This window comes from Nomascus leucogenys, unplaced genomic scaffold (assembly GCF_006542625.1).
Source record: "Nomascus leucogenys isolate Asia unplaced genomic scaffold, Asia_NLE_v1 Super-Scaffold_3019, whole genome shotgun sequence".
In the NCBI taxonomy this organism is placed as follows: Eukaryota; Metazoa; Chordata; class Mammalia; order Primates; family Hylobatidae; genus Nomascus; species Nomascus leucogenys.
In genome coordinates, this window is record NW_022095789.1 from 446,451 (window position 1) to 473,402 (window position 26,952).

The 26,952-nt window shown below is 41.4% G+C and overlaps 1 protein-coding gene across 9 annotated transcripts in view; it reads right to left on the reverse strand.

Annotated features, from left to right (window-relative positions):
• NSD1 (nuclear receptor binding SET domain protein 1) overlaps positions 1-26,952 on the reverse strand; it is a 172,478-nt gene that overhangs the window by 90,134 nt on the left and 55,392 nt on the right. For 8 of the 9 annotated variants that reach the window (XM_030808483.1, XM_030808479.1, XM_030808484.1 and 5 more), the window contains 3 exons: positions 22,586-22,721; positions 10,232-10,404; positions 1,921-4,483 (listed from right to left, as the gene is read on the reverse strand). In XM_030808483.1, coding sequence (XP_030664343.1) covers positions 1,921-4,483; positions 10,232-10,404; positions 22,586-22,721 — 2,872 coding nt within the window. Of the gene's footprint in view, positions 1-1,920; positions 4,484-10,231; positions 10,405-22,305; positions 22,332-22,585; positions 22,722-26,952 lie in introns of those variants that run through there. The other variant, XM_030808487.1, reaches the window with a different exon arrangement.

A 26,952-nucleotide genomic window follows, 5' to 3' on the forward strand; every position in this document is an offset into this window, starting at 1 on the left:
GATGCTTTTTAACCATAATTTTAGAAGAAGACAGAGAACTGATACCAACTACAAGAGGCATGAACCAGAAAACATTAAACTAAGTAAGGGAAACCAGACCCAAAAGGACCACATATTGTACGATTCCATTTCTATGAAACATACACAACAGACAAATCTACAGATCGGTAAAAACTGAAGGCAGGGCCGGGCGCGGTGGCTCACGCCTGTAATCCCAGCACTTTGGGAGGCCGAGGCGGGCGGATCACAAGGTCAGGAGACGGAGACCATCCTGGCTAACACGGTGAAACCCCGTCTCTACTAAAAATACAAAAAATTAGCCGGGCGAGGTGGCGGATGCCTGTAGTCCCAGCTACTCAGGAGGCTGAGGCAGGAGAATGGCCTGAACCCCGAGGGCGGAGCCTGCAGCGAGCCGAGATCACGCCACCGCACTCCAGCCTGGGCAATAGCCAGACTCCGTCTCAAAAAAAAACCAAAAAAAATTAGCCAGGCGTGGTGGCGGGCAGCTGTAGTGACAGCTACACGGGAGGCTGAGGCAGGAGAATGGCGTTGAACCCGGGAGGTGGGGCTTGCAGTGAGCCGAGATCACGCCACAGCACTCCAGCCTGGGCAACAGAGTGAGACTCCAACTCAAGAAAAAAAAAAAAAAAAACAAAAAACTGAAGGCAGATTGATAAGAGTTCTGTGTTTCTGTATGGGATGATGCAAATATTCCACAATTGATCGCACTGATTGTTGCACAACTCTGTGACTATACTACAAACCACTCAATTAAAAATGTTAAAAGGTGAATTTTATGATGAGAATTGTATTTTCAATAAAGCTGTTTAAAAAATCTATTATGATACACAATTTTGAGAATCTTAATGGATACACAATTTTGAGAATCTTAATGTTAATGGATATTGCTGTAAAAAAGAAAAAAAAATATATGTATATACATGTATACACATGTATACACACACTGCTTTATCCTCAACTATACTGTGTAATGTTAATATCTTGAAAGATTTCTGTTTTCCATCTGCCAGTAGGTACAACACTTGGGTACTTCTGGTATTTTTATTTGTTCATAATCCTCATTCCGGTATGGATTTAAGACACCTAAGACCTTCAAATAAGTACTACAGAATACTTGCAGTTTTTTCAAAAGCACATGAGGTTCATGTGGATCACTTGAGTTCAGTTCAAGACCAGGTGGATCACTTGGCGGTGGATCACTTGAGTTCAGTTCAAGACCAGCCTGGCCAACGTGGTGAACCCTCATCTCTACTAAAAATACAAAAATTACCAGGTATGGTGGCGGGTGCCTAAAGAAAAAAAAAAAAAACTACCATCCAATAGAGTCTATTTGCTTTCTATAACCTAACAACTGGATTTAAATCCTAGGATCAGAGCCTCTCAATTACTTGCAATTACATATTGAGTCCCAAAAACCTTGGGGATTTTAAAAGGTAAGAAACGGGGAATAGGTCAGGCAATTCCAAAGTAATTCCAGCACTTTAGGAGGCAGAGGCTGGCAGATGGCGTGAACTCAGGAGTTTGAGACCAGCCTGGGCAACACAGTGAGACCCTGACTCAAAAGAAAAAAAGTTAAAAAAACAAAACAAAAAAAAATGAGAGAGAGAGAGAAAAAGAGAGAGAGAGAGAGAGAGAAAGTGAGAAAGAAAGATGTTATAGAGATTTACTTGAAAAGGTTGGGGAAAAGGGCTTCTGGTAAAGTTTAACTTTTGAATATATATGGAAATCTCATCTTCAAAATTCAGACCTTTCTACATAAAACTCCTTCTTCATTGAAGTGATGATTCTTCCCCCCTAGTTTATACTTCACTTTACCATTACAACAGACCAATTTCAGAAGGGCAATGTTTATCAGCACTTTCTCCAATTTTTTTTTTTATCACATTTAGATGTCCTTACCTGGTTCAGGGAGCTCAGCCTGTGGTGTCAAACTGGGAATTCCTGGCTCCTTTTCCATGTCACCAATGCTGGCACTGGATTTATCACAAACATTTAACCGTGGCCCAACTGAATCTAAGCAGTCAGCATGATTTTGATCTGTCAGTGGTTCCTCAAGTATGCTTGCTGAAGGAGGAGTTCTATGCTCTGGAAACTCATCCCGCCTCTCCTGCACAGGGTCACTAGGAAGTAAGACCCCAAAGGCACACTCAGAGTTTTCTTTCTCTTTAAATCTGTTCATGCGCTTACGAGGTTTAGTGCGCCTTTGGTTTAAACGCTGCCACCGCTTTTTAGGCACCACTTGATTTACACCATTGAGTTCATCATTCTCACTGTTCATTACAGAGTCCAGCTCTGGGCCTTTTCCGTTTTCAAAAGAGAGTCCTTTTTCAGAAATTTTACCAGGATCAGATTGCTTAACCTTGTTATCGAAATGCACATCAGAAAAATGGTCACCATCTTCACTTGTTAAGTGGCCCATTATCTGAAGGGGTTCCTCTTTACTAGGATCTTCTGCCCCACCTCTCAATGAACCTCCATGTTCTCGGTCTCCCTGCAGTACAGCATCAAGAGTCATACTTGGAAGCTGATTCAGTTTTCTTTTGCGCTCGGTCTTTAAGGCTTTACGGTTCACTGTGTTCTTTACTATTTGGGCTGAAAAAGCATCTCGCAATTTGGATGAAGGCTTTGATCGTCCACAATTGCGCCTAGTAACACAGTTTGAACGACTTTTACCAGAAGCAGGGAGGTCTCTTTTGTCGGACACTAAGCCAGGTAGGGAAGCAGACAATTCCCCAGATAATGCAGAGTCACCCCCACTAGGGCTAGGATTGGTGGAGTTCTGAGTGCCATCTCCCTTTCTCTCTGAATTGTGTGTGGAGCCTCCTGAAACCAAAACCTTAGAGACTCCTACAGGACTATTAGTAGAACAGTCCCCACGACCAGGACTCCGGTAAGAGACCAGGTTTTGAGCAGTCATCAACCGCTGCTCCTTCGTCTTACTATCATGCATATCTTTCAACATCATTAGCAATGTACTGAATTTGTAGTCTGGTTCAATAGGTATGTGATTCTGACTAGAAGCAGAAGAAAAAAGTAATGGTTTTGATGGCTTTGATGTTCCAGAGTCACTGACATCCTCACCTAAGGATCTGTAAGAGAGTTCCTTCAACTCAGATAAAACATGTTTCACCACTGCTGTTTCTATGTCACTTGAATCCCTGGTTTTCTCGTGCATATTGTTCAGTAGTTTTAGACCATCCACTTTCCCACTTTTAGAAATGCTGGCCAAAGGAGAACCTTTGGTATCAGAAGAGCAGCATTTCAAACTGCACTCCTCATTTATAACTGGGGGTTCTACCATAACTGGATTTTCTTTGTGTTTGCACTTTATACTTCGGAACTTGGGCTGTTTGCTTTTCGAATGTAATAGAGCTTGATTTGCTACCCCACCCTTTATTAGCGAGTTCTCACTGGATATGCTTGATGACATGTTGAATTTTGGAGAGACAGCATCATTTGTAAAATCTGATTGGGGTTTGTGAACAAGAGTAGATGCCTTCAGATCAGAGAGATTAACCTGAGACGTCTCGGTTCCAGGCTCTGCACTCTTAGTACAACCCATTAAGTGGTCTGTATGTGAGTTACTAATGAGAGGCTTCTGTTTTGCTTTTACCCTAGTGTTTGTGGCAGCAAACCTAGAAAACTTTATCTTTTCATTTTTCTGCATAGATAACATGTTCTCTGTTCTATCGAAAGCATCTGTAATTTCAAGGACACTGTTATCAGACTCTGAGCTGTGTTCTATGGGATCCAGGTCACTGCTTCCATCATCAGAAGTGGTACAGATACTAATGGAATCACTTCGCTTTTCCTCATCACCTGCTCCAATATAGCAGAGCTTCACTTTTGAACTACACACCAGGCTTCGTTGGGGTTTATTCTTCTCTCGAGAACACTTTGAGATCAAAGCACCCTCAGGCAAGCCCAATAAAGAGTCACCATTTGAAGTCTCAAATTCTTTCTTTGCAGTGTTTTTTCCACAGGAAGAAAACAGAAAACTTCCTGGGGCAGTGTTGGACCCTGTGAGGCTATTTGCTATCCTGGAAAGTTCATTAGAGGCCTGCGTATCAGATATATCCCCAGAGATAAAGTTTAGGCCAAGGTTCTCTGGAATCTTTCCCCTCCGTTCATCTTTATGTGCTTCAAATTGTATGTGGCCCTTTTTCACACTAGTCCTTTTTGGATTATCAGAGCTCTTTCTGGCTCGAGATTTAGCACAAAGCTTTTCCTTCTCATCTGCAGAATGTTCAGAATCAAAAGCCAGTGATTTCAAGCAGCCATTAAGCAACAGGTCATGTTCTGACTCAGGATCATTTGTGCAGTCTTCAAATGGCATATCTTCCTCACTGTCCAACTTGATTGAACCAGGAATACATTTTCGGTTCTTTGACCCCTTGGGAACATCATACTGTTCTGCAAGTCCAACACTGGCTTCCCATTTACTCAAAATTTTCTGAGGAACCTTAAATTTAAAGGAGAAAAAGAATTATCACTTATCAAAGAAATGGGTGGGGGAAAAGGGAGATGAAATCAGAAGGTTTTTTTTTTCCTTTTTTTTTGAGACAGAGTCTTGCTCTGTCGCCCAGGCTGGAGTGCAGTGGCACAATGTTCGCTCACTGCAACCTCTGCCTCCTGGGTTCAAGTGATTCTCCTTCCTCAGCCTCCCGAGTAGTTGGGATTACAGGCGCCCACCACCACACCCAGCTAATTTTTTGTATTTTCAGTAGAGTCGGGGTTTCACCATGTTGGCCAGGCTAGTCTCAAACTCCTGACCTGAAGTGATCCGCTCACCTCAGCCTCCCAAAGTGCTGGGATTACAGGTATGAGCCACCGCACCCGGCCTGAAATCAGAAGCTTTTACGAACCTGTCAGGCCTCCTACTTTTATGGAACCAGCCGTTAGCACCTGAGCTCAAGCAGCATCTGAATCACCCTAATGGAGCTTCCTCAATAATACTTCTACTAATAAGATTATGTCATTAGAGTAAGGACTGATCTCACAAACACTCCACCCTCCCTGCATTTATAAGCACAAAGCAGAATATAGACTAAAACTGGTAACATTACATTTCTAAATTAAAGAATACTTGGCCGGGTGTGTGGCTCATGCCTGTAATCCCAGCACTTTCAGAGGCTGAGGAGGACGGATCACTTCGGGTCAGGAGTTCAAGATAAGCCTGGCCAACATCGCCAAACCCCATCTCTTTTTTTTTTTTTTTTTGAGACGGAGTCTCGCTCTGTCGCCCAGGCTGGAGTGCAGTGGCACAATCTCAGCTCACTGCAAGCTCCGCCTCCCGGGTTCATGCCATTCTCCTGCCTCAGTCTCTCCAAATAGCTGGGACTACCGGTGCCCGCCACCACGCCCGGCTAATTTTTTGTATTTTTAGTAGAGACGGGGTTTCACCGTGGTCTCGATCTCCTGACCGCGTGATCCGCCCGCCTCGGCCTCCCAAAGTGCTGGGATTACAAGCGTGAGCCACCGCGCCCGGCCACCAAACCCTATCTCTACTAAAAATAAAAAAATTAGCCAGGTGTGGTGGCAGACACCTATACTCCCAGCTACTGTGGAGGCTGAGGCAGGAGAATCACTAGCACCCGGGAGTTGGAGATCACACCATTGTACTCCAGCATGGGGGATAGAGCAAGACTCCATCTCAAAAAATTAATTAATTAATTAAGAAATATGAAGGCCAAACATATGTTCAGTTGCATAAAAAAGAAAGTAGGGAGGCTAAGACACGAGAATCATTTGTATCCAGTATGTGGAGGTTCCAGTGAGCTGAGATCACGCCACTGTACTCCAGCCTGGGTGACAGAGCAAGACTCTGTCTCAAAAAGAAAAAAGAAAAGAAAAAAAGAAAAAGAAAAAGCAAGAAAAAAAAAAGAAAAAGAAAAGAAAGCAAAAGATTAAAGAAGATGAATATAGAAAAAACAGGATAAGAGGAATCAGCAGGTTTGATCTACCTCCCTAGGGGACTTGAAATTTGAAATTCTAGTTATCACTAGCCATCTGGCTAATCAAGAATCGACTATAAATGTTAAATATAACCTGGATTATAACTAAGCCATCTCCTAGGCTTCATCATGTAATCCAGAGCTATTATACTGATGACACCGTGGGTATTACATCTTTTCTGGATACCTCACAGCATGAAAACATTGAGACTCTGTGAAATACAGCTAATTTTTCAGACTCTTATTTTCTTCCTTACCTCCATACAATAGGTATTAGTCAAGATTCTAACTACCACATATACTTTAATATTTATGAAGGGTATGTTCTGCAGAGCAAGTAAACATTAAGATCATTGCTGGGGACAGTGGCTCATGGCTGTACTCCCAGGACTTTGAGAGGCTAAGGCAGGTGGATTACATGAGCTCTGGAGTTCAAGACCAACCTGGGTAACACAACAAGACCCTGTCTCTACTAAAAATACACACACACACACACACACACACACACACACACACACACACACACAAATTAGCCGGACATACTGCATGCATATGGTCTGGAGTTCAAGACCAACCTGGGTAACACAACGAGACCCTGTCTCTACTAAAAATACACACACACACACAGACACACACACACACACACACAAATTAGCCGGACATACTGCATGCATATGGTCCCAGCTACTCAGTAGGCTGAGGTAGGAGGATCATTTGGGCCCAGGAGGTGAAGGTTGCAGTGAGCCGAAACTGTGCCACTGCACTCCAGCCTGGATGACAGAGCAAGATCCTGTCTCAAATTTTAAAAAATAAAATAAATAAATAAAAGACTGGGTGGAGTGGCTCACACCTTTAATCCCAGCACTTTGGGAGGCTGAGGCAGGAGGATGCCTTTAGTCCAGCCCGGGAAACACAGGGAGACCCCCTCTCTAAAACAAAACAAAACAAAACAAAAATTTTAAAAATAAATAAATAGGCCAGACATGGTGTCTCATGCCTGGAATCCCAGCACTCTGGGAGGCTGAGGTGGGCAGATCACAAGGTCAGGAGATAGAGACCATCCTGGCTAACATGGTGAAACCCCATCTATACTAAAAATATAAAAAATTAGCCAGGACTGGTGGTGGACACTTGTAGTCCCAGCTACTCGGGAGGCTGAGGCAGGAGAATGGCATGAACCCGGGAGGCGGAGGTTGTAGTGAGCTGAGATCACGCCACTGCACTCCAGCCTGGGCAACACAGCGAGACTCTGTCTCTAAATAAATAAATAAATAAAAATAAATTAAAAAATAAATAATTAGAGTAATGAGGCCGGGCACGGTGGCTCACGCCTGTAATCCCAGCACTTTGAGAGGCCAAGGTCGGGGGGGTGGCGGGGGGTCACCTTAGGTTAGGAGGTTGAGACCAGCCAGGCCAACATAGTGAAACCCTGTCTCTACTAAAAATACAAAAATTAGCAGGGCGTGGTGGCGCACGCCTGTAATCTCAGCTACTTGGGAGGCTGAAGCAGGAGAATCGCTTGAACCCAGGAGGCAGAGGTTGTGGTGAGCCGAGATCATGCCACTGCATTCCAGCTGGGGCAATAGAGTGAGACTCCATCTCAAAAAGAAAAAAAAAAAAATTAGGGTAACTAGAGGAGTAGCCTCCTCTTAAAGAAAGGATCAAACTGACAATCTGGTGTGTGTATTTTTTTTTAAGCACAGAAACACATATCTACTAATGCTTATGACTGAGACCAGAGTAAATCAATTTTCCACAACCTGAAAGCCCCAATAAACACCTCTAAAAAGATTGGTAACTCTACATACCTAAAGACTTAACAAAATAAAGGACACATCCCTATCAGCAATCAGCTGAAATATCTGAAAGGAAGCCGTTAACCTCTTTCATCCTAACAACACATACTAATTGTTTCTAAAGCATCAATTGTATGTCATATTAAATATTTTATACTTATTTCTAATGTTTACAACAGTTCTATAAGGTCTAAGTTATTGTACTAGCTTTAGAGATGAAGACACCAAGTCTTTGAGAACTCAAGTGTTAAGTGGCAGACCCTGCATATGAACTCTAAATTATCCTAATTATGATTTTTAAAAATAGTCTACAAGTATTGCCAGCATGGTATCTCATGCCTGTAATCCCATTACTTTGGGAAACCGACATGAAAGGATTAAGTCCAGCAGTTCAAGACCAGCCTGGGCAACATGGCAAGACCTCGTCGTTCTACAAAAAAATAAAAAAAAAAAATTGGGGCTGGGCACAGTGGCTCACACCTGTAATCCCAGCACTTTGGGAAACCGAGGCAGATGGATCACTTGAGGACTGGAGTTTGAGACCAGCCTGGCCAACATGGTGAAACCCTGTCTCTACTAAAAATACAAAAATTAGCCAGGTGTGGTGGCATACACTTGTAATCCCAACTATTTGGGAGGCTGAGACATGAGAATCGCTTGAACCCAGGAGGCAGAGGTTGCAGTGAGCCAAGATTGTGCCAGTGTACTCCAGCCTGGGTGACAGAGCAAGACTCTGTTTAAAAAAATAATAATAATAATAAATAAAAATTAGCCACTGTAGTCGTACCTATCTGTAGTCCCAGCTACCCAGGAGACTGAGGCAGGAGAATGGCTCGAGCCTGGGAGGTCGTAGCTGCAGTAAAAGACGACTGTGCAACAGCACTCTAGCATGAACAACATAGAGAGACCCCCGTATCAAATAATAATAATAATAAAAGTATTTAGACCCAGGGGAGTATAAAACACCAAACTAAAAATTATTATTTCTCCTTCTAGAATTTAATATAAGAGAATATTAAGTCATAGAGACCAACAGTAAAATGGTGGTAACAGGTGATGGGAGAAGGACAAATGGGGAATTACTGTTTAACAGGTAAAAGAGTTTCAGATTTACAAGATGAAAATAATTATGAGATGTTTGCACACCATTATGAATGTATTTAAAACCATTAACTGTACACTTAAAAGTGTTTAAGATGGTAAATTTTATATTATATATATTTTAACACAATAAAAAAACTGTAGGAAAAAACAGTATTAAAATAAACTGGTATTTTTCTCAGCCAAATTTAACATAAAACATCAAGCAAAAGAAAAAAAGCCACAATACTGATGGTTGAAATATAACTAGAGTAGAAACTTAAGCACTGACAAACATAAAAAAGAAAATTATTAAAAACTTTATGGTTCTCGGTGGGCACAGTGGCTCACACCTGTAATCCCAGCACTTTGGGAGGCTGAGGTGAGTTGATCACCTGATGTCAGGAGTTCAAGAACAGCCTGGCCAATATGGCAAAACCCTGTCTCTACTAAAAATACAAAAATTAGCCAGGTGTGGTGGCAGGCACCTATAATCCCAGCTACTTGGGAGGCTAAGGCACAAAAATGGCTCAAACCTGGGAGACAGAAGTTGCAGTGAGCCAAGAACGGAAGTTGCACTTCAGCCTGGGTGACAGAGTGAGACTCTGTCTCCAAAAACAAACAAACAAAAAACCACATTATTCTCATTAATAGAAATAATTAGTCCAAGTGGCAAGAAGCAGAATATTTCATTTCGATGATCACTTTCTTCATGCATAAAAGATAACAAAAGAATGGTCATGCTATGTCATAATTTTCACTACTGAGTGACACAGTAAAGTTGACTAAAATAATTTATCAAAAAATTCAGTATAAATATGTCACAAGCTAGCCCCAGCCCACTGGGGAGGAAAAACAAACAAACAAACAAAAAAACCCACCTGCATCTGCTCCCTAGCTCTTTTCTCACAAATACGCTACTACCAAAGGAAATAACTTACATTTCAAAAATATAATGCTTCTTCCCTGCCTCCTCTCTGCTAACTCCCAAGTAGATAACTATTTTTAAAAGGCCGGGCCGGGCCAGGCGCAGTGGCTCACACCTGTAATCCCAGCATTTTGGGAGGCCAAGGCAGGCAGGCTGCTTGAACTCAGGAGTTCAAGACCAACCTGGCCAACATGGCGAAATCCTGTCTCTACTAAATACAAAAGTTAGCCAGGCGTGGTGGTGCTCGCTTATAATCCCAGCTACTGAAGAGGCTGAAGCACGAGAATCACTTGTACCTGGGATGCGGAGGCGGCAGTGAGCAAAGATTGCACCACTGCACTCCAACCTGGGAAACAGAGCAAGGCTCTGTCTCGAAAATAAATAAAAGGCCATTTCCTTTCTTTTTCTTACTTGCTTCTGTCACTCAATAAAAAGCCTTTTTTGTTTCCTACCTTATGCCTATATCCTTTTTCTTTCTGTTTTCCTCTTCGCCTAAGGACAGGTAGCTCTTCGAATTGATGTCTGCCTTCAAACATGACGATTGCTTTTCCAGCCACCCAGGCTCTCTCAGAAGGATCTCCAAAAGCCTCCACGTAGTACTGCCGATAGGGCCTCCGGTTGGAAACTAGGTAAGGGTAAGAGAACCAGAATCATTAGATCAAAGAAATTACTTCTCATCATTAAGAGAATAGCCACATCATTGCTGCTAAAGAAGACTGTCTGGAAACAACTAACATGCCCACTGAACTAGACACTCTGGAGTAGATCATACACAAGGAAAATTTTAAGTATTCTATATGTGTGGCAAGAAAATACATAGGAGGTTATGAATGAATCAGTAGTCTAGTCTGATGATGTGATATAGCTTCAAAACCAGCTAAATGTAGATTAACTACAAAGAAGAAATTAAGATAGTAGACAGGTAAGTTTCTTTCACTATCAGTCTATAATTTCATTGTTCCAAAAATACAGATGTATAATAAGCCCACAGCAACAAAAATATATATATTAAAAAACAACCAAGAAAACGTGAAAAACACTAGGTTAATATAAAGAGGAAGAAATGTTTCAGCAAAGCAACATGTATGATCTGTTAACATTTATAGTGTAGCTACTCATAGACAAGCACCACACAAGGTGCTTTGCATGGATTCCTCCCCAAACCACACCCCCAAAATAATGTATGGTTTTGATATTTCAGATATTAAGTTCAATAGCTTAAGAGAGAACAAATGCATGGTCAAACATTGGTTTTGTAAAGAAAGTGAAATGCAATATTTCAAATTAGGGAAATTTTAAAAGAAAAAGGAAAGCCTACCAGTAATAAAACCAAAAATAAATCCAGTTTAGCCTATAATTTCTTGGTTATCTAAAGTTCTATACATACAATTAAAAATATGAAAACACAAATCCCATCTAGAAAAGATTATAATTAAATTCATCTAGTATATGTTATCTTCCACACACTTTACAATTTTATTAGCAACTTTTATTACACTAAAAAGTGTCACAAAAGAGAGTCAGGACAACACATGTTTAACAATTTGTCACTTTTAATAAAAGGAAATAAAAATCATTTTATACGAAAATTCACTTTAACTCACATCTAGTTCCCTTGTAACAACCACGTCTTATTTCAAAACACAGAAAAGAATCCAAATAACCTTTGGAAGAATTACAGAATGCCTACTTCCTTCAGAATGCAAAATGAAAAATGAAAAAAAGAAAGACAAAGGAGAGAAGGGATTTATAAACTGAACTGTCAACGGTAACTTCTCTATAAATGGTAGTTTCAAAAGTGTACACATGGTAGTTTTTCTATAAAAAAACATAGCTCAATAATGAAACTAAAACTTAGTTAAATTTTGTGTTGTCTGGTTCATTTTAAAAACAAACTGAAAAAAAAAAAAAGAACTCCTTATTTCCCACCTACTGAATTAAATCCTTCAATAAAAATCACCTACAGGAACTGGAACTGGTTAATATACACATGTGTGTACCTATATAGAGGTTCTTAAAGTCAATTTGAGAAATAAATCACTTTCCCATGAGTCAATACATTGAACTGGCCAGGTGCAGGGGCTCACATCTGTAATCCCAACACTTTGGGAGGCAGAAGTGGGAGGATTGCTTGAGTCCAGGAGTTCGAGACCAGCCTGGGAAACATAGCAAGACCCTATCTCTACTAAAAATAAAAAAATTAGCTGAGAATGGTGGCATGTGCCCGTAGTCCCACCTATTTGGAAGGGAGGATCACTTCATCCTCAAAGGTCAAGAATACAGTGAGCCATTATGACGCCACTGCACTCCACCCTGGCAGTATAGCAAGACACTTAGAAATAAATAAATAAATAAATAAATTCCATTAACAGATCAAGAACTTCTGATGTGCCAGCAATGTGAGGAGGAGAAAAAAGAACTCACTGTCTGACAGATAAGTCATATATAAATAGATTACAGTACAAAAGGCATGACAACTGCAAAAATAAACACTTATTTCTTAAAAAAAAAACAAAAACTCAATTATAAGTGGGAGGAGACAAATGAAGTACTTGAACAATTTTTTTTTTTTTTTTTGAGACGGAGTTTCACTCTTGTTGCTCAGTCTGGAGTGCTATGGCATGATCTCGGCTCACCGCAACCTCTGCCTCCCAGGTTCAAGCGATTCTCCTCCCCCAGCCTCCCGAGTAGCTGGAATTACAGGCATGCGCCACCACGCCCCGCTAATTTTTTGTATTTTTAGTAAAGACGGGATTTCTTCATGTTGATCAGGCTGATCTCAAACTCCCGACCTCAGGTGATCCGCCCACCTTGGCCTCCCAAAGTGCTGGGATTACAGGCGTGAGCCACCGCGCCAGGCTGAACAACTTTTAAAGTTAAACAGTTTGGCCAGGTGGGATGGCTCATGCCTGTAATCCCAGCACTCTGGGAGGCTGAGGCAGGCGGATCACCTGAGGTCAGGAGTTCAAGACCAGCCTGGCCAACATAGTAAAACCCCATAGTAAAAAAAGCTAAAAATACAAAAAGTAGCCGAGTGTGGTGCAACATGCCTGTAATCCAAGCTACTCGAGAGGCTGAGGCATGAGAATCGCTTGAACTCAGAAGGCGGGGGTTGCAGTGAGCTGAGATCACACCACTGCACTCTAGCCTGGGCAACAGAGTGAGACACCATCTCAAAAAAAAAAAAAAAAAAAAGTAAACACTTAAAGATACAATTATAGTATGAGGGCATAGAACCCTCAAAGGCATGAATGAATAAAACAAAACAAAACTACAAGTAGTTCTAAACACTGTATCATAAACTAGAAGAAAAGGGAAACTAATGAAGGTTGGGCAGCAACCAGACTTGTAAGAGTTTGCATGGCATGTTAAGATCTTGGCCATTACAGCTTCGACTTTTAGCTCACTTTTAGTCCCAGTTACTCAGGAGGCTGAGGCAGAAGAATCGCTTGAACCCAGGAGGCAGAGGTTGCAGTGAGCCAAGATCCCGCTACTGCACTCCAGCCTGGGAGACAGAGCAAGACTCTGTCTCAAAAAAAAAAAAAAAAAACGCGGATGCTTAGGTTGGACGCAGTGGCTCACACCTATAATCCCAGCACTTTGGGAGGCGGAGGCAGGCGGATCACCAGAGGTCAGGAGTTCGAGATCAGCCTGGCCAACATGGTGAAACCCAGGCTCTACTAAAAATACAAAAATTAGTGCCAAGTGTGGTGGTATGCACCTGTAATCCTAACTGAGGCAAGAGAATCACTTGAACCCAGGAGACAGAAGTTGCAGTGAGCCAAGATCGCGCCTCATTGCACTCCAGCCTGAGCAACAAGAGTGAAACTCCATCCAAAAAAAAAAAAACGAATACAAAAACACCAGATACTATACAATGTTTATAGAAACACTGTTCAGAATGGCCAAAAGGAAACAACCCAAATGTTCTCTGATGGATGAATGGAAAAACAAAATGTGATACTTACAATACAACAACGTACTATGTAGCCTTTAAAAAAAATTAACAGAGAAAAAAATTTGGAAACATACTATAGCATAGATGAACTTAGAAGACATTATGATAAGTGAAGTAAGGGGTCAATAAGACAAATGTCTGATTCTAGTTATATGTGGTATCTAAAATAGTCAAATTTATAAGGAAAAAAAAACACAGAACAGTGGTTACCAAGGGCTACGGTGATGTTGGTAAATGGGTACAGAGTTTCAATTTGGGAGATGAAAGAGTCTGGAGATGAATAATGGTAATGGCTACACAACAATGTTAATATACTTAATGCTACGAAACTACCTACTTGAAACAATGAAAACATTAGGTAAGGAAAGGTGACTCAGGCCTATAGTCCCAGCACCTTGGGAGGCTGAGGCAGGGCAGCACCTTGGGAGGCCAAGGCGGGAGGATCACTTAAGGTCAGGAGTTCAAGAACGGCCTGGCCAACACGGTGAAATCCTGTCTCTACTAAAAATACAAAAACTAGCCAGGCGTGGTGGCACATGCCTGTAGTCCCAGCTACTCTTATAGTCCCAGCTACTCAGGAGCCTGAGGCAGAAGAACTGCTTGAACCCAGGAGGCAGGGATTGCAGTGAGCTGAGATCCTGCCACAGCCTTGGCAACACAGCAGGACTCTATCTCAAAAAAACAAAACAAAACAAAAACATTAAATTTATGTTTTGTCTATTTTTTAAAAGTCAAATAACCAATGATGGGGATATGGGAAAAATCAGAACCAATGCATTCCTAGTGGGAACGTATCCCCACTGTAAGTTGAGGAGCACAACAGATTTGTGGAAAAATTATAAACAAATCACAGATGCTCCATGACATACCCATTATAAGTTGAAAATATTAAGTTGAGGCCAGGCGCGGTGGCTCACTCCTGTAATTCCAGCACTTTGGGAGGCCGAGGCAGGCGGATCACGAGGTCAGGAGATCGAGAACATCCTGACCAACATGGTGAAACCCCATCTCTACTAAAAATACAAAAATTAGCTGGGCGTGGTGGCAGGCACCTGTAATCCCAGCTACTCAGGGGGCTGAGGCAAGAGAATTGCTTGAACCAGGGTGTCAGAGGTTGCACTGAGCCGAGATCGTGCCACTGCACTCCAGCCTGGTGACAGAACGAGACTCCATCTCAAAAAAAAAAAAAAAAAAAAAAAAAGAAAAAAAGAAAAGATTAAGTTGAATATGAAGGCTGGCCAGACGCAGTGGCTTCACGCCTATAATCCAAACACTTTCTGAGGCCAAGGCAACAGGACTGTTTGAGCCCAGGAGTTCAAGACAAGCATGGGCAATACAGGGAGACCCTGTCTACAACAAAATTAAAAAATGAGCTGGGTGTGGTGGCCCTTGCCTATAGTTCCAGCTACTTGGGGGGCTGAGGCGGGAGGATCACATGAGTCCAAGAGGCAGAGGTTGCAGTGAGCTGACATCATGTCACTACACTCCAGCCTGAGCAACAGAGCAAGACTCTGCCTCTAAAAAAAAAAAAAAGAATAATTAGAAAATGCATTTAATACAGCTAGCCTACGCTAAACATGCTCAGAACACTTACATTGGTCTACAGTTGTGCAATATTTCTGACACAAAGCCTATTTTAAAATTAACTGCTGAATATCTCGTGTAATTTACTGAATACTACATTGAAAGTGAAAAACAGCATGGTTCTACAGGCAACTCGAAGTACCATTTCTATTTAATGTGTATCGCTTTCGCACCATTGTAAGGTCGAAAAATTCTAACTCAAATTGGGGACCTACTACATATGAAATGTCCAGAATACGCAAATCCACAGAAACAGAAAGTACATTAGTGGTTGCTTAAGGCAAACACATATGGGTGTGGAAAGATGGAGACACAGGAAGCTAAAGAGTATGGGGTTCCATGTTACGGTGATGAATATATTTTCAAATTGATATCCTGGTGAAAACTTCAAGTATGGAGTTGAGTATATAAATCTAAAGCCTGAATAAAGACTATCACTATGGATATGAATTCAATTTACTGATGACAATTTAAAACTCAGAGTTAGTAGGACTATCATTCAAGAAGGATGAAAAAGGGCCATTACAGACTAAATGTTTATGTCCTCCTGAAATGCATTGTTGTGAAGCCTTGACCCCCCCGCCCCCATATGTTGGTGTTTATAGGTGAGGCCTTTGGAGTAATTAGATTTACTAATTTTATACACTAAATATACTAAGAATACTAAATACTATTACTAGATTAGTAATAGGTCCCTCATGATGGAGGTGACCTCATGATGCAACTAGTCTCCTTGTAAGAAGATGCCAGAGTGAGTACTTTCGCTCTCTGCCAAATGAGGACACAGCAACAAGGTGGTTATCTACAAGTCAGGAAGAGAGCCCTCACTTGGGATCCGAATTGGCTAGCACCTTCATCTTGAAACTTCCTTGTCTCTAGAGTAAAAAATAAATTGGCCAGCCACAGTGGCTCACACCTGTAATCTCAGCACGTTGGGAGGCCAAGGCGGGAGGATCACTTAAGGCCAGGAGTTCAAGACCAGTTCATGCAACATAGGGAGATCCTGTTTCTACAAAAAATACAAAAATTAGCCAAGTGTTGTGGTGCACACCTGTAGTCCCAGCTACTTAGGAGGCTGAGGTGGAAGGAGCGCTGGAGCCCTGGAGCCCTGGAGCCTGGGAGATGGAAGTTGCAGTGAGCTGTAATTGTGCCACTGCACTCCAGCCTTAGTGACAGGGCAAGACTCTTTCTCAAAAATAAGAATAACATTAAAATAAAAAATAACAACAAAAAATAAAAATCCTTCTGAATCCTATATACCTATCTGCCTGCAGTATCCTCCCTTCTCTGTCTCCATTGCCTCAAATCAGTCCAATCTAACTTCTACCTCAATCAAACCAACAACAACAAAAAAGGCACTCGTGATCTCCACCTTCTTATCCCTAATGGACATTTTATTTGCTCTCTAGGCAACATTCAGCAAAATTGACCACATCGTCCTTAAACTACAGTGGTCCCAGCTCACATGAGACTTCACCTTCGATGATTTCAGTTACCTGTGATACAGTAAAATAAGCTATTGGGGTCGAAGGTAGGGGACAGATTCCCATAACTTTTATTACAGTGTAATTGTTCTGTTTTATTTATTTACTTTTTTTTTTTTTTTTTTGAGACGGAGTCTCGCACTCTCGCCCAGGCTGGAGTACAGTGGCGCCATCTCGGCTCACTGCAAAGCTCCGCCTCCTGGGCTCACACCATTCTCCTGCCTCAGCCTGCCAAGTAGCTGGGACTACAGGTGCCCGCCACCACACCCAGCTAATTTTTTGTATTTTTAGTAGAGACAGGATTTCACTGTGTTAGCCAGGATGGTCTCAATCACCTGACCTTGTGATCCGCCCACCTCGGCCTCCCAAAGTGCTGGGATTATAGGCGTGAGCCACTGCACTCGCCCTCTGTTTTATTATTAGTTGTTACTGATCTCTTACAATGGCCAATTTATTTTTTATTTACTATTATTTTTTTTTTAGATGGAGTCTTGCTCCATCGCCCAGGCTGGAGTGCAGTGGTATGATCTCGGCTCATTGCAACTTCCACCTCCCAAGTTTAAGCAATCTTCCTGCCTTAGCCTCCCCAGTAGCTGGGATTACAGGTATCCACCATCAGGCCCAACTAATTTTTTGTTTGTTTTTAGTAGAAACAGGGTTTCACCATGTTGGTCAGGCTGGCTTTCAACTCCTGACCTCAAGTGATTCGCCCGCCTCGACTTCCCAAAGTGCTAGGATTACAGGCATGAGCCACCACAACCGGCCACAATGCCCAATTTATAAATGATACTTTATAATAGGTATGTATGTACAGGAAAAACATTATATATATGGGATTCAGTACTATCCAGTTTCAGGCATCCACTGAGAATCTTAGAACATATCCCTAGTACATACGACTGTACTCTAGCCACATTCTGCTACTTTTCCTCTTCCATCTCTGTTTCATCTGATTCTTTTTCAGCAAGCTCAGTCTCTTCCATACAGATGTCAAATGATGTCTTCCTCAATGTACCTTTTGTCTCATGGTATCTTTTGTCCCAAAAAATCTCACCCATGCCTTGCCCATGGCTCCAACTAATACGAACAAGAATATGTCCTTTCTGAGTTATAGATGCTCCCATGTTCTCTCAGTAAATGACGATCTATTCATCCATCCAGTGATGAAACTAAAAACGTGGAAGCCGTCCAGTGATATGGAAACCTGAGAACTGAAAGCCTCAGGACTTCATTCTCCCTCACTCAACATTATCCAATGCATTACTACATCAGATGCATTTTACCTCCTAATCTGTTTTTATTTTCTATTCACAATTTTCATCACACCATAATCACTAATAATGACTCCTTTAACTGTCTCTTTTCACTTATTTGTGGTCCCCCTCTAATACATGTTCAACAATCCAGCCACAGTGAACTTTTAAAATGAACAGATCAGAGCATGGTGGCTCCTGCTAAACACGTTTTAATTATATACATTATTCCTGAGATAAAAATAACAAAATTTTTTAACAAAGTCAACAAGGCACTGAACACTTTGTCCTATATCTACTTCCCAGCCTCATACTGTGCCACTCTCCATTACTCTGTGAGCTGCAGATTCCTGGAACCATCTTCTTCTCTCTTCCCTAGTTAACTCCCAACTCATCCTCTCAAGTAACAGATCAGAGATAACTTTATTAGCGAACACCACTGATGAAAAGTCCAGGTCAGTTATCCCTGTTGTATCACTGAATAGGCATCAAAATTGTTCCTTGGACAGACTCCTCAGTTAAGTAATAATGCATTTGATTATTTTCTGGTGTCTTGTCCCTTATAAGAGATTCTAATTTCTCATGAGAGAAAGTAGTATTGATGCATGGTCCAATAATGGATCCCAAAACCTAGCACAGTACTCAATCTATACAAGGTATTTACTATTTGTTAAATAAATAGCATGGACTCAACTAGTATGCATAAGAAACACTATAAATAGGCTGAGTGTGGTAGCTCCCGTCAGTAATCCCAAGTACTTTGGAAGGCCCAAGCGGGCAGATCGCTTGAGCCCAGGAGTTTCAGACCAGCCTGGGCAACAAGACAAAACCCCGTCTCTACAAAAAAATTAAAAACTAAGCCAGGCATAGTGGCCAATGCCTGTAGTCCCAGCTGCTTGGAAGGCACAAGAGGGAAGATCGCTTGACCTTGGGAAGCTATGGCTGCAATGAGTCATGATCACGCCACAGCATTCCAGCCTGGGCAATAGAACGAGACCCTAAATCAAAAGAGAGACGAGGAGAGAGAGAGAGAGAGAGAGACACCCTAATGAGTAAGAAACCAGCAGTCATAGGGACAGGGAGGTTAGAAAAGGAGGACTCAAAGAGTTTTCTAGTAGTAGAATTTAAATATCCAGACGGGTCACAAAGGATAAGTTATCAACATTTTTTTTTTAATTAAAGAGAAAGTGTCTCATTGTGTTGCCAAGGCTGGCCTCAAACTCCTGGGCTCAAGTGATCCTCCCACCTCAGACTCCCAAAGTGCTGGGATTATAGGCATGAGCCACCATGCCTGGTCAAGGTATTAAATTTCTAACACACTAAATTATTTTTTTCTTTTGAGACAGAGTCTTGCTCTGTTGCCCAGGCTGGAGTGCAGTAGTGTGATCTTGGACCACTGCAACCTCCGCATCCCGGGTTCAAGCAATTCTTCTGCCTCAGCCTCCCCAGTAGCTGGGATTATAGGAGCATGCCAACACACCTGGCTAATTTTTGTATTTTTAGTAAACACAGGGTTTCACCATGTCAGCCAGACTGGTCTCGAACTCCTGACCTCAGGTGATCTGCCCGCCTTAGCCTCCCAAAGTGCTGGAATTACAGGTGTGAGCCACTGCGCCCAGACACAAAACCTAGTACTGTGCTAGGTTTTGGCGCCTGTAGTCCCAGGTACTTGGGAGGCTGAGGCAGGAGAATGGTGTGAACCCAGGAGGTGGAGCTTGCAGGGAGCCGAGATCGTGCCACTGCACTCCTACCTGGGAGACAGAGCGAGACTCCGTCTCAAAAAAAAAAAAAAAAAAAAAAAAAAAAAAGACATTGAAATTTATAAAGGTTTTTGGACACCTCACTATTCAAAATATAAAATCAAATCCAGGAATTCTACTTTGGAGAAATCACCCTTTTTTTCAAAAAAAAAAAAAAAAAAAAAAAAAAAAAAGAGGCATGGTGACTCACACATGTAATCCCAGCACTCTGGAAGGCCAAGGTGGGAGGATCCCTTATTAAGCTCAAAATTTCAAGACCAGCCTGGGTAATATATGGAGACACTATCTCCACCCAAAAAACAAAACAAAACAAAACAAACCAAAAGCCATGTGTGGTGGCACACGTCTGTGCTCCCAGCTATTCAGGATGCTGAGGTTGGATGACTGTTTGAGCCCTGGAGATCAAGGCTTCAGTGAGGCGCGGTTATGCCATTACACTCCAGCCTAGGCAACAGAATGAGATCCTGTCTCAGAAAAATAAATAAATAAATAAATAAATAAATAAATAAATAAATAATAAAAATATGAAAAAAATCTCCAGAAAGTGGAAAAGGCAAGCTGCAAAATATACAATGTTCTGTTTGTGATAAAGGAAAGACATGGAAGATGACTAAGAAGTATATATTTACTCATGTAAATAAAAATATAATTTACATGAAAAAACATTATGTATATAAAAATATATTAATATCAACCGGGTGTGGTGGCTCACGCCTGTAATCCAAACACTTTGAGAGGCCATGACTGGTGGTTCACTTGAGGTCAGGAGTTTGAGACCAGCCTGGCCAACATGGTGAAACCCCGTCTCTACTAAAATACAAAAATTAGCTGGGCGTGGTGGCACACACCCACCTGTAATCCCAGCTACTCTGGAGGCTGAGGCAGGAGGAGAATCGCTTGAACCCGGGAGGCAGAGGTTGCAGTGAGCCGAAATTGCACCACTGCATTCCAACGTAGGTGACAGAGCAAAATTCCGTCTCAAAACAAAACAACAACAACAACAAAAATTAATATCAATTGGTTGCCTGTTGAAAGGAGTGAAGAATGTGGCAGATCACAGCAAAGCAGAGAGTAAGCTGATTTTTCTGAATCTCATCAACATCTGACTTTCAGAAACTAAAATACATATATTAAAACTAAAATAAAATCACTACCATCCTAATAGAAAAAAGGACAGCTCAAATCAAGTTTCAGGCCAGGTGCAGTGGCTCACATCTGTAATCCCAACACTTTGGGAGGCTGAGGAGGGAGGATCACCTCAGGTCAGGAGTTCAAGACCAGCCTGGCCAACATGGTGAAACCCCATCTCTATTAAAAAATAAAAAATTGGCCCGGTGCGGTGGCTCACGCTTGTAATCCCAACATTTTGGGAGGCCGAGGCAGGCAGATCACGAGGTCAGGAGATCAAGACCATCCTGGCTAACATGGTGAAATCCCGTCTCTGCTAAAAATACCAAAAAAATTAGCTGGGCATGGTGGCAGGCGCCTGTAGTCCCAGCTACTCGGGAGGCTGAGGCAGGAGAATGGCGTGAACCCAGCAGGCAGAGCTTGCGGTGAGCCGAGATTGCGCCACTGTACTCCAGCCTGGGAGACAGAGCAGAAATTCTTCTCTAAAATAAAATAAAATAAAAATAAATCAAGTTTCAGCCCCATCCTTTAGAGTAATTTAAAACTAAGGTACCTGAGATTCAAACACAACAATCAACTGAAAAACAAACAATAGCATTTAAAGGAAATACTCCAAATTAAAATTTTAAACTTCAAAATTATTAATAAGAAACATTTACAATTGTTTCAGCTTTTATATTATCAAAAATGATACAAACCTGATTAAAGTAGAAATATGTAAATATACTAAAAGGTGATTCTGGACAATGTAAACATTAGAGAAATGGCCTAACACCTTCCTGGCATCAACAGAATAATTGAGAATGTTTAAATCAGCCAGGCGCAGTGGCTCGCACCTGTAATCCCTATACTTTGGGAGACTGAGGCGGGCGGATCACCCGACGTCAGGAGTTCAAGACCAGCCTGGCCAACATGGTGAAACCTCGTCTCTACTAAAAACACAAAAATTAGGCCCGGTGCAGGGCTCATGCCTGTAATCTCAGCACTTTGGGAGGCCGAGGCAGGCAGATCACCTGAGGTCGGGAGCTCGAGACCAGTCTGACCAACATGGAGAAACCCCGTCTCTACTAAAAATACAAAATTAGCTGGGCGTAGTGGCACATGCCTGCAATCCCAGCTACTGAGGAGGCTGAGCCAGGAGAATAGCTTGAACCCGGGAGGCGGAGGTTGCGGTAAGCCGAGATCACGCCATTGCACTCCAGCCTGGGCAACAAGAGCAAAACTCCATCTCAAAAAAAAAAACCAAACAAACAAACAAAAAAAACCAAAAACAAAAACAAAAATTAGCCAAGTGTGGTGGCGGGTGCCTGTAATCCCAGCCGCTCGGGAGGCTAAGGCAGGAGAATCGTTTGAACTCACAAGTCAGAGGTTGCAGCGAGCTGAGATTGCACCATTACAGTCCAGCCTGGGCAACAAGAGCGAGACTCCATCTCAAAAAAACAAACAAACAAAAAAAACAAGAGAAGGTTTAAATCATAGAGTAAAACAAACTTTTAAAAGCCCCAAAAGATAAAATATGTAACACCAATTCATTCACAAAATGTTCCAAGGAAAAAAATAGATTATTATTAAAGATAACAAAAATTGAGTTATTCTAAAGGCAACTGTCTTTAACATGTATAATCACTGCAAGTATTACCTTTCATTTTTGAATGTGTGTTAATCAACGGATCAGAACAAATCCTGCAGGGCCACCATGGGCGTCTCTTGAATTTTGCCCAGATGAGATCTCCAACTTCATACTTCAGTGGCGCAGACTTTTTCTTAGGTTGACACTTTAGACAGACAAAACATGGCGTATCAGTAAGAATCAAAAGATTTTGAAACAGTATTGTCATTCCTATTAGCCTTCTGAAAAAGCAATGTATGAAAAATTGAGAATGAAAACACTCTAGCCTAAAAAGAATTACAAAATAAGTACAACTAAATTATTTCATCTTAATTGTTCATAACATAGCCCTTTATACATAGTTCTCAACTTGTAATTGTTTTATATAATGAATCTATCTGTATTTTGAAAATAAAATTAAGCTGGCTTTATTTTTAAAGAACTAAAAACAAACAATAAAGAAAATCATCCCAAAGAAAAGATATCCTTGATGTAGTCCTTGGATCAAAACACAAAGGGGAAAAAAATGGAGAAAAAATTATAGGAAGAATTTTTAATAATATCAAGAGACTTCAGATCCTTCTGCATGTGATATTCTGCATGCTTTTCAAACCAATATTTCTATTAGCATATTAACAATAGTAATAGCCAGGGGTGGTGGCACATGCCTGTAGTCCCAGCTAAAACTTTACTTTCAGATATAAGCCCCAGAGAAAACAGCAAAGAATTCTTCTAGATACTCATAGAAGTTAAATCTCATTAAAAATACTGGGATTGGCTGGGCACAGTGGCTCAGGCCTGTAATCCTAGCACTTTGGGAGGCCGAGGCGGGTGGATCACCTGAGATCAGGAGTTCATGACCAACCTGGCCATCATGGTGAAACCTCGTTCTACTAAAAATACAAAAATTAGCCGGGCATGTTGGCGGGCACCTGTAATCCCACTCAGTTACTTGGGAGGCTGAGACAGGAGAATCGCTTGAACCCGGGAGGCGGAGGTTGCAGCGAGCCAAGAGCCACTGTACTCTAGCCTGGGTGACAGAGAGACTCTTCAAAAAAAAAAAAAAAAATGCTGGGTGCAGTGGCTCGCGCCTGTAATCCCAGCACTTTGGGAGGCCGAGACGTACAGATCACAAGGTCAGGAGATCAAGACCATCCTGGCTAACACGGTGAAACCTCGTCTCTACTAAAAATAAAAAATTAGCTGGGCATGGTGGCAGGCGCCTGTAGTCCCAGCTACTCGGGAGGCTGAGGCAGGAGAATGGCGTGAACCCGGGAGGCGGAGCTTGCAGTGAGCAGAGATGGTGCCACTGCACTCCAGCCTGGGCAACAGAGCAAGACTCCGTCTCAGAAAAAAAAAACAAAACTGGGATTAGTTCCCCATGTATATAGAGCTACTAGAAAATGAAACAAGAACTACATCTTACTTTCTTTTAAAAAGCTCTAAGGGGCCAGGCACAGTGGCTCACGTCTGTAATCCCAGCACCCTGGGAGGCCGAGGTGGGCAGATAACTTGAGGCCAGGAGTTTGAGACCAGCCTGGCCAACACAGCAAAACCCTGTCTCTGCTAAAAAGAGAAAAAAATACAAAAATTGGCCGGGCATGGCGGCGCATGCCTGTAATCCCAGCTACTCGGAAGGCTGAGGCAAGAGAATTGCTTGAACCCGGGAAGCAGAGGTTGCAGTGAGCCAAGATTGCGCCACTGCACGCCGGCCTGGACAACAGAGTTAGACTCTGCCTCAAAAGTAAAAAGAATAAAATAAAATAAAAAGCCCTAAGGGGGCCAGATGCTGTGGCTCTTGCCTGTAAATTCCAGCACTTTGGGAGGCTGAGGTGACAGGATCACTCCAGCCTAGGAGTTTGAGATCAGCCTGGACAACATGTCAGACCCCATCTCTACAAAAAATTAAAAAAATTAGCTGGGCATGGTGGTGCATGCCTGTACTCCCAGCTGCCTGGGAGACAGGTAGGAGGATTGCTTGAACCCAAGAGTTCGAGGATGCAGTGGACCATGTTCATGCCCACTGCACTCCAGCCTGTGCTACAGAGCGAGATCTGTCTTAAGAAAAAACCTAAGGGACCATTTTGATGGTTATCAAGTAAATTCTCAAAAAGAATACAACTTCAAAGTTAACTGACTTTGAAACTTTAAGAGAGACCAAGAATCGATGGGAAAGACAAATATTTTATCTGTACTGAAAATTGCAATCTGGGTAGGTTCCAATAAATTTATTATATAATTTGATTTTTGATTATTTAAATATGATTTATTTGGCACTGCTAAATATGGAACTTGCTTATTTATTCAAGTCCTAAATGACTTCAAATACATTAAGTAACATGATGTTTGCTACATGCAAGGCACTGTTCCTCTTAAATACATTATTACCCATTATTTTACTACATGCCTGTGGTTACATAGTTATTAAGTGACAGAACCAAGGATTCAAACCTGGGGAGATACAACTCCAGAGCCTAAATTCTTAAACCACTCTCCTGTTATCCAATAACAACAAAACCTCATTATTATTATATGCTTTATGACGAATTTAACCATAACCAATCTAGCACATGTTGTTGGTTCTGTCTTCTCCTCAGAGAACTACTACAAAAAGATTACATTGTATTTTCGGAAGTATAATCATAAAATACATGCATTCAATAGGCAGAGGAGAAAGAATGTCAGTGGTATCAGGTAAAGACAATAGCCAGAACCACAGAACCAGAGAAAGCAGTAATAAATCCTCTCTTCTGACTCCATTACAAACTGTGTCACCTTCAAAAAGTCTGTTAATTTGGCCTCAGTTTCTTAAGCCACAAAATTGGGAAAGTAACACCTACTCTATAATACACTATCAAAATGAATAACTAGTAATTCAGCTCCCAGTATTTTAACTCCCAAAAATAATTCAAAGTAATTTCCTATAATTCCTAATTATAGGGTAAGATATTTAAAGCAGGTTTTTGTTTGGTTGGTTTTTTGTGTGTTTTTTTAAGACAGGTTCTCACTCTGCCTCCCAGACTGGAGTGCAATGGTGCAATCTTCACTCACTGCAACCTTCGCCTCCTGAGCTCAAGCCATCCTCCCATCTCAGCATTCCAATGCTCACCAACATGCCTGGAAAATTTTTGTATTTTTTGTAGAGATAGAATAGAACCACGTTGCCCAAGCTGTTAAAGCAGTTTGTTTTTTTTTAAATGACAAAAGTTAACATCCACCAAGAGATCTATTTTAAAAAATTACGCTAGGAGCCGTGGTGGCTCAGGCCTATTGTCCTGGTGCATAAGGAGGCGAGGCTGGGCGTTCAAGGCCAGCCTGGCCAACATAGAAACCTCTCATCTATATAACCAAAAAAATATTATGCTATGACAACTCTATGAAATATGCTAAGTTAAGATGTCATATATTAAAGATAATAACACAGCTATACATATACTATATGATCCATTATAAACTATGCTGAAGCAATAATGATGACCTTAAAAAAATTTTTAAATAACAAGGCCATTGAGAAACACAAATTTTAAAGTTTCATTAAATTGATGGTACCATGAGTAAAGATTTTAACAAACCCGTATTTACTTCCTTCTATCTTGAAAAATTTACATGACCAAATAAAATAACATATGCAAACCCACTGGAAAAATAAATCTATATAAATACACATTAATACTTTCGTTCATAGACAATAATAACCAAATCCAACTGATCTTAATAGAAAAGCTTCTAAACATGAAAATAGTGGAAATAAGAACAACGGTTTAAAAAAGCAAGATGACTTTAAGACCAGCTTAAAAATTTTATCTTTCAGAGACAGACGCCAAAATAAACCCATTTAAGCCCATAATTCAACTACACACAAACTTAGTAAACACCTATGTACAAAGCTCAACAAGAGACACAAAGACGAATAAGTCACAATTCCAGATCTCAAGACACTTGGGAAAAGAGATCAGAGAAGATGTAAGTAAAGAGTGGCATCTTCCAGGCTTAGACTGGCAGGACTGGCAGATTTCAGAATGGCTTTTTCTAATATGTCTATAGGTCCAGTTGGAAATAATATACTGGTGCTAAGCCTTTTTTATACATGGTATTGGGCTGAATTCTATGTACACTGCCATCCTACACACACACAAGATATACTCCTCCCTAACCCAGTAGCTGTGAATGTGATCTTATTTGGAAGTAGGGTCTTTGCAGTTGATCCAGATGAAGTCACAAGGGTGGGCCTTAATTCAATGCAATTGTTTCCTAAGAAAATGGAGAAATTTGGAAACAAAGACAGGCACAAATAGAGGGAAGACAATGTGAAAACACAGACAGAACACAATCTATTAACCAAGGAAAGCCTGAGGTCAGACATTAGGAGACAGGGACAGATACACACTCACAGTCCT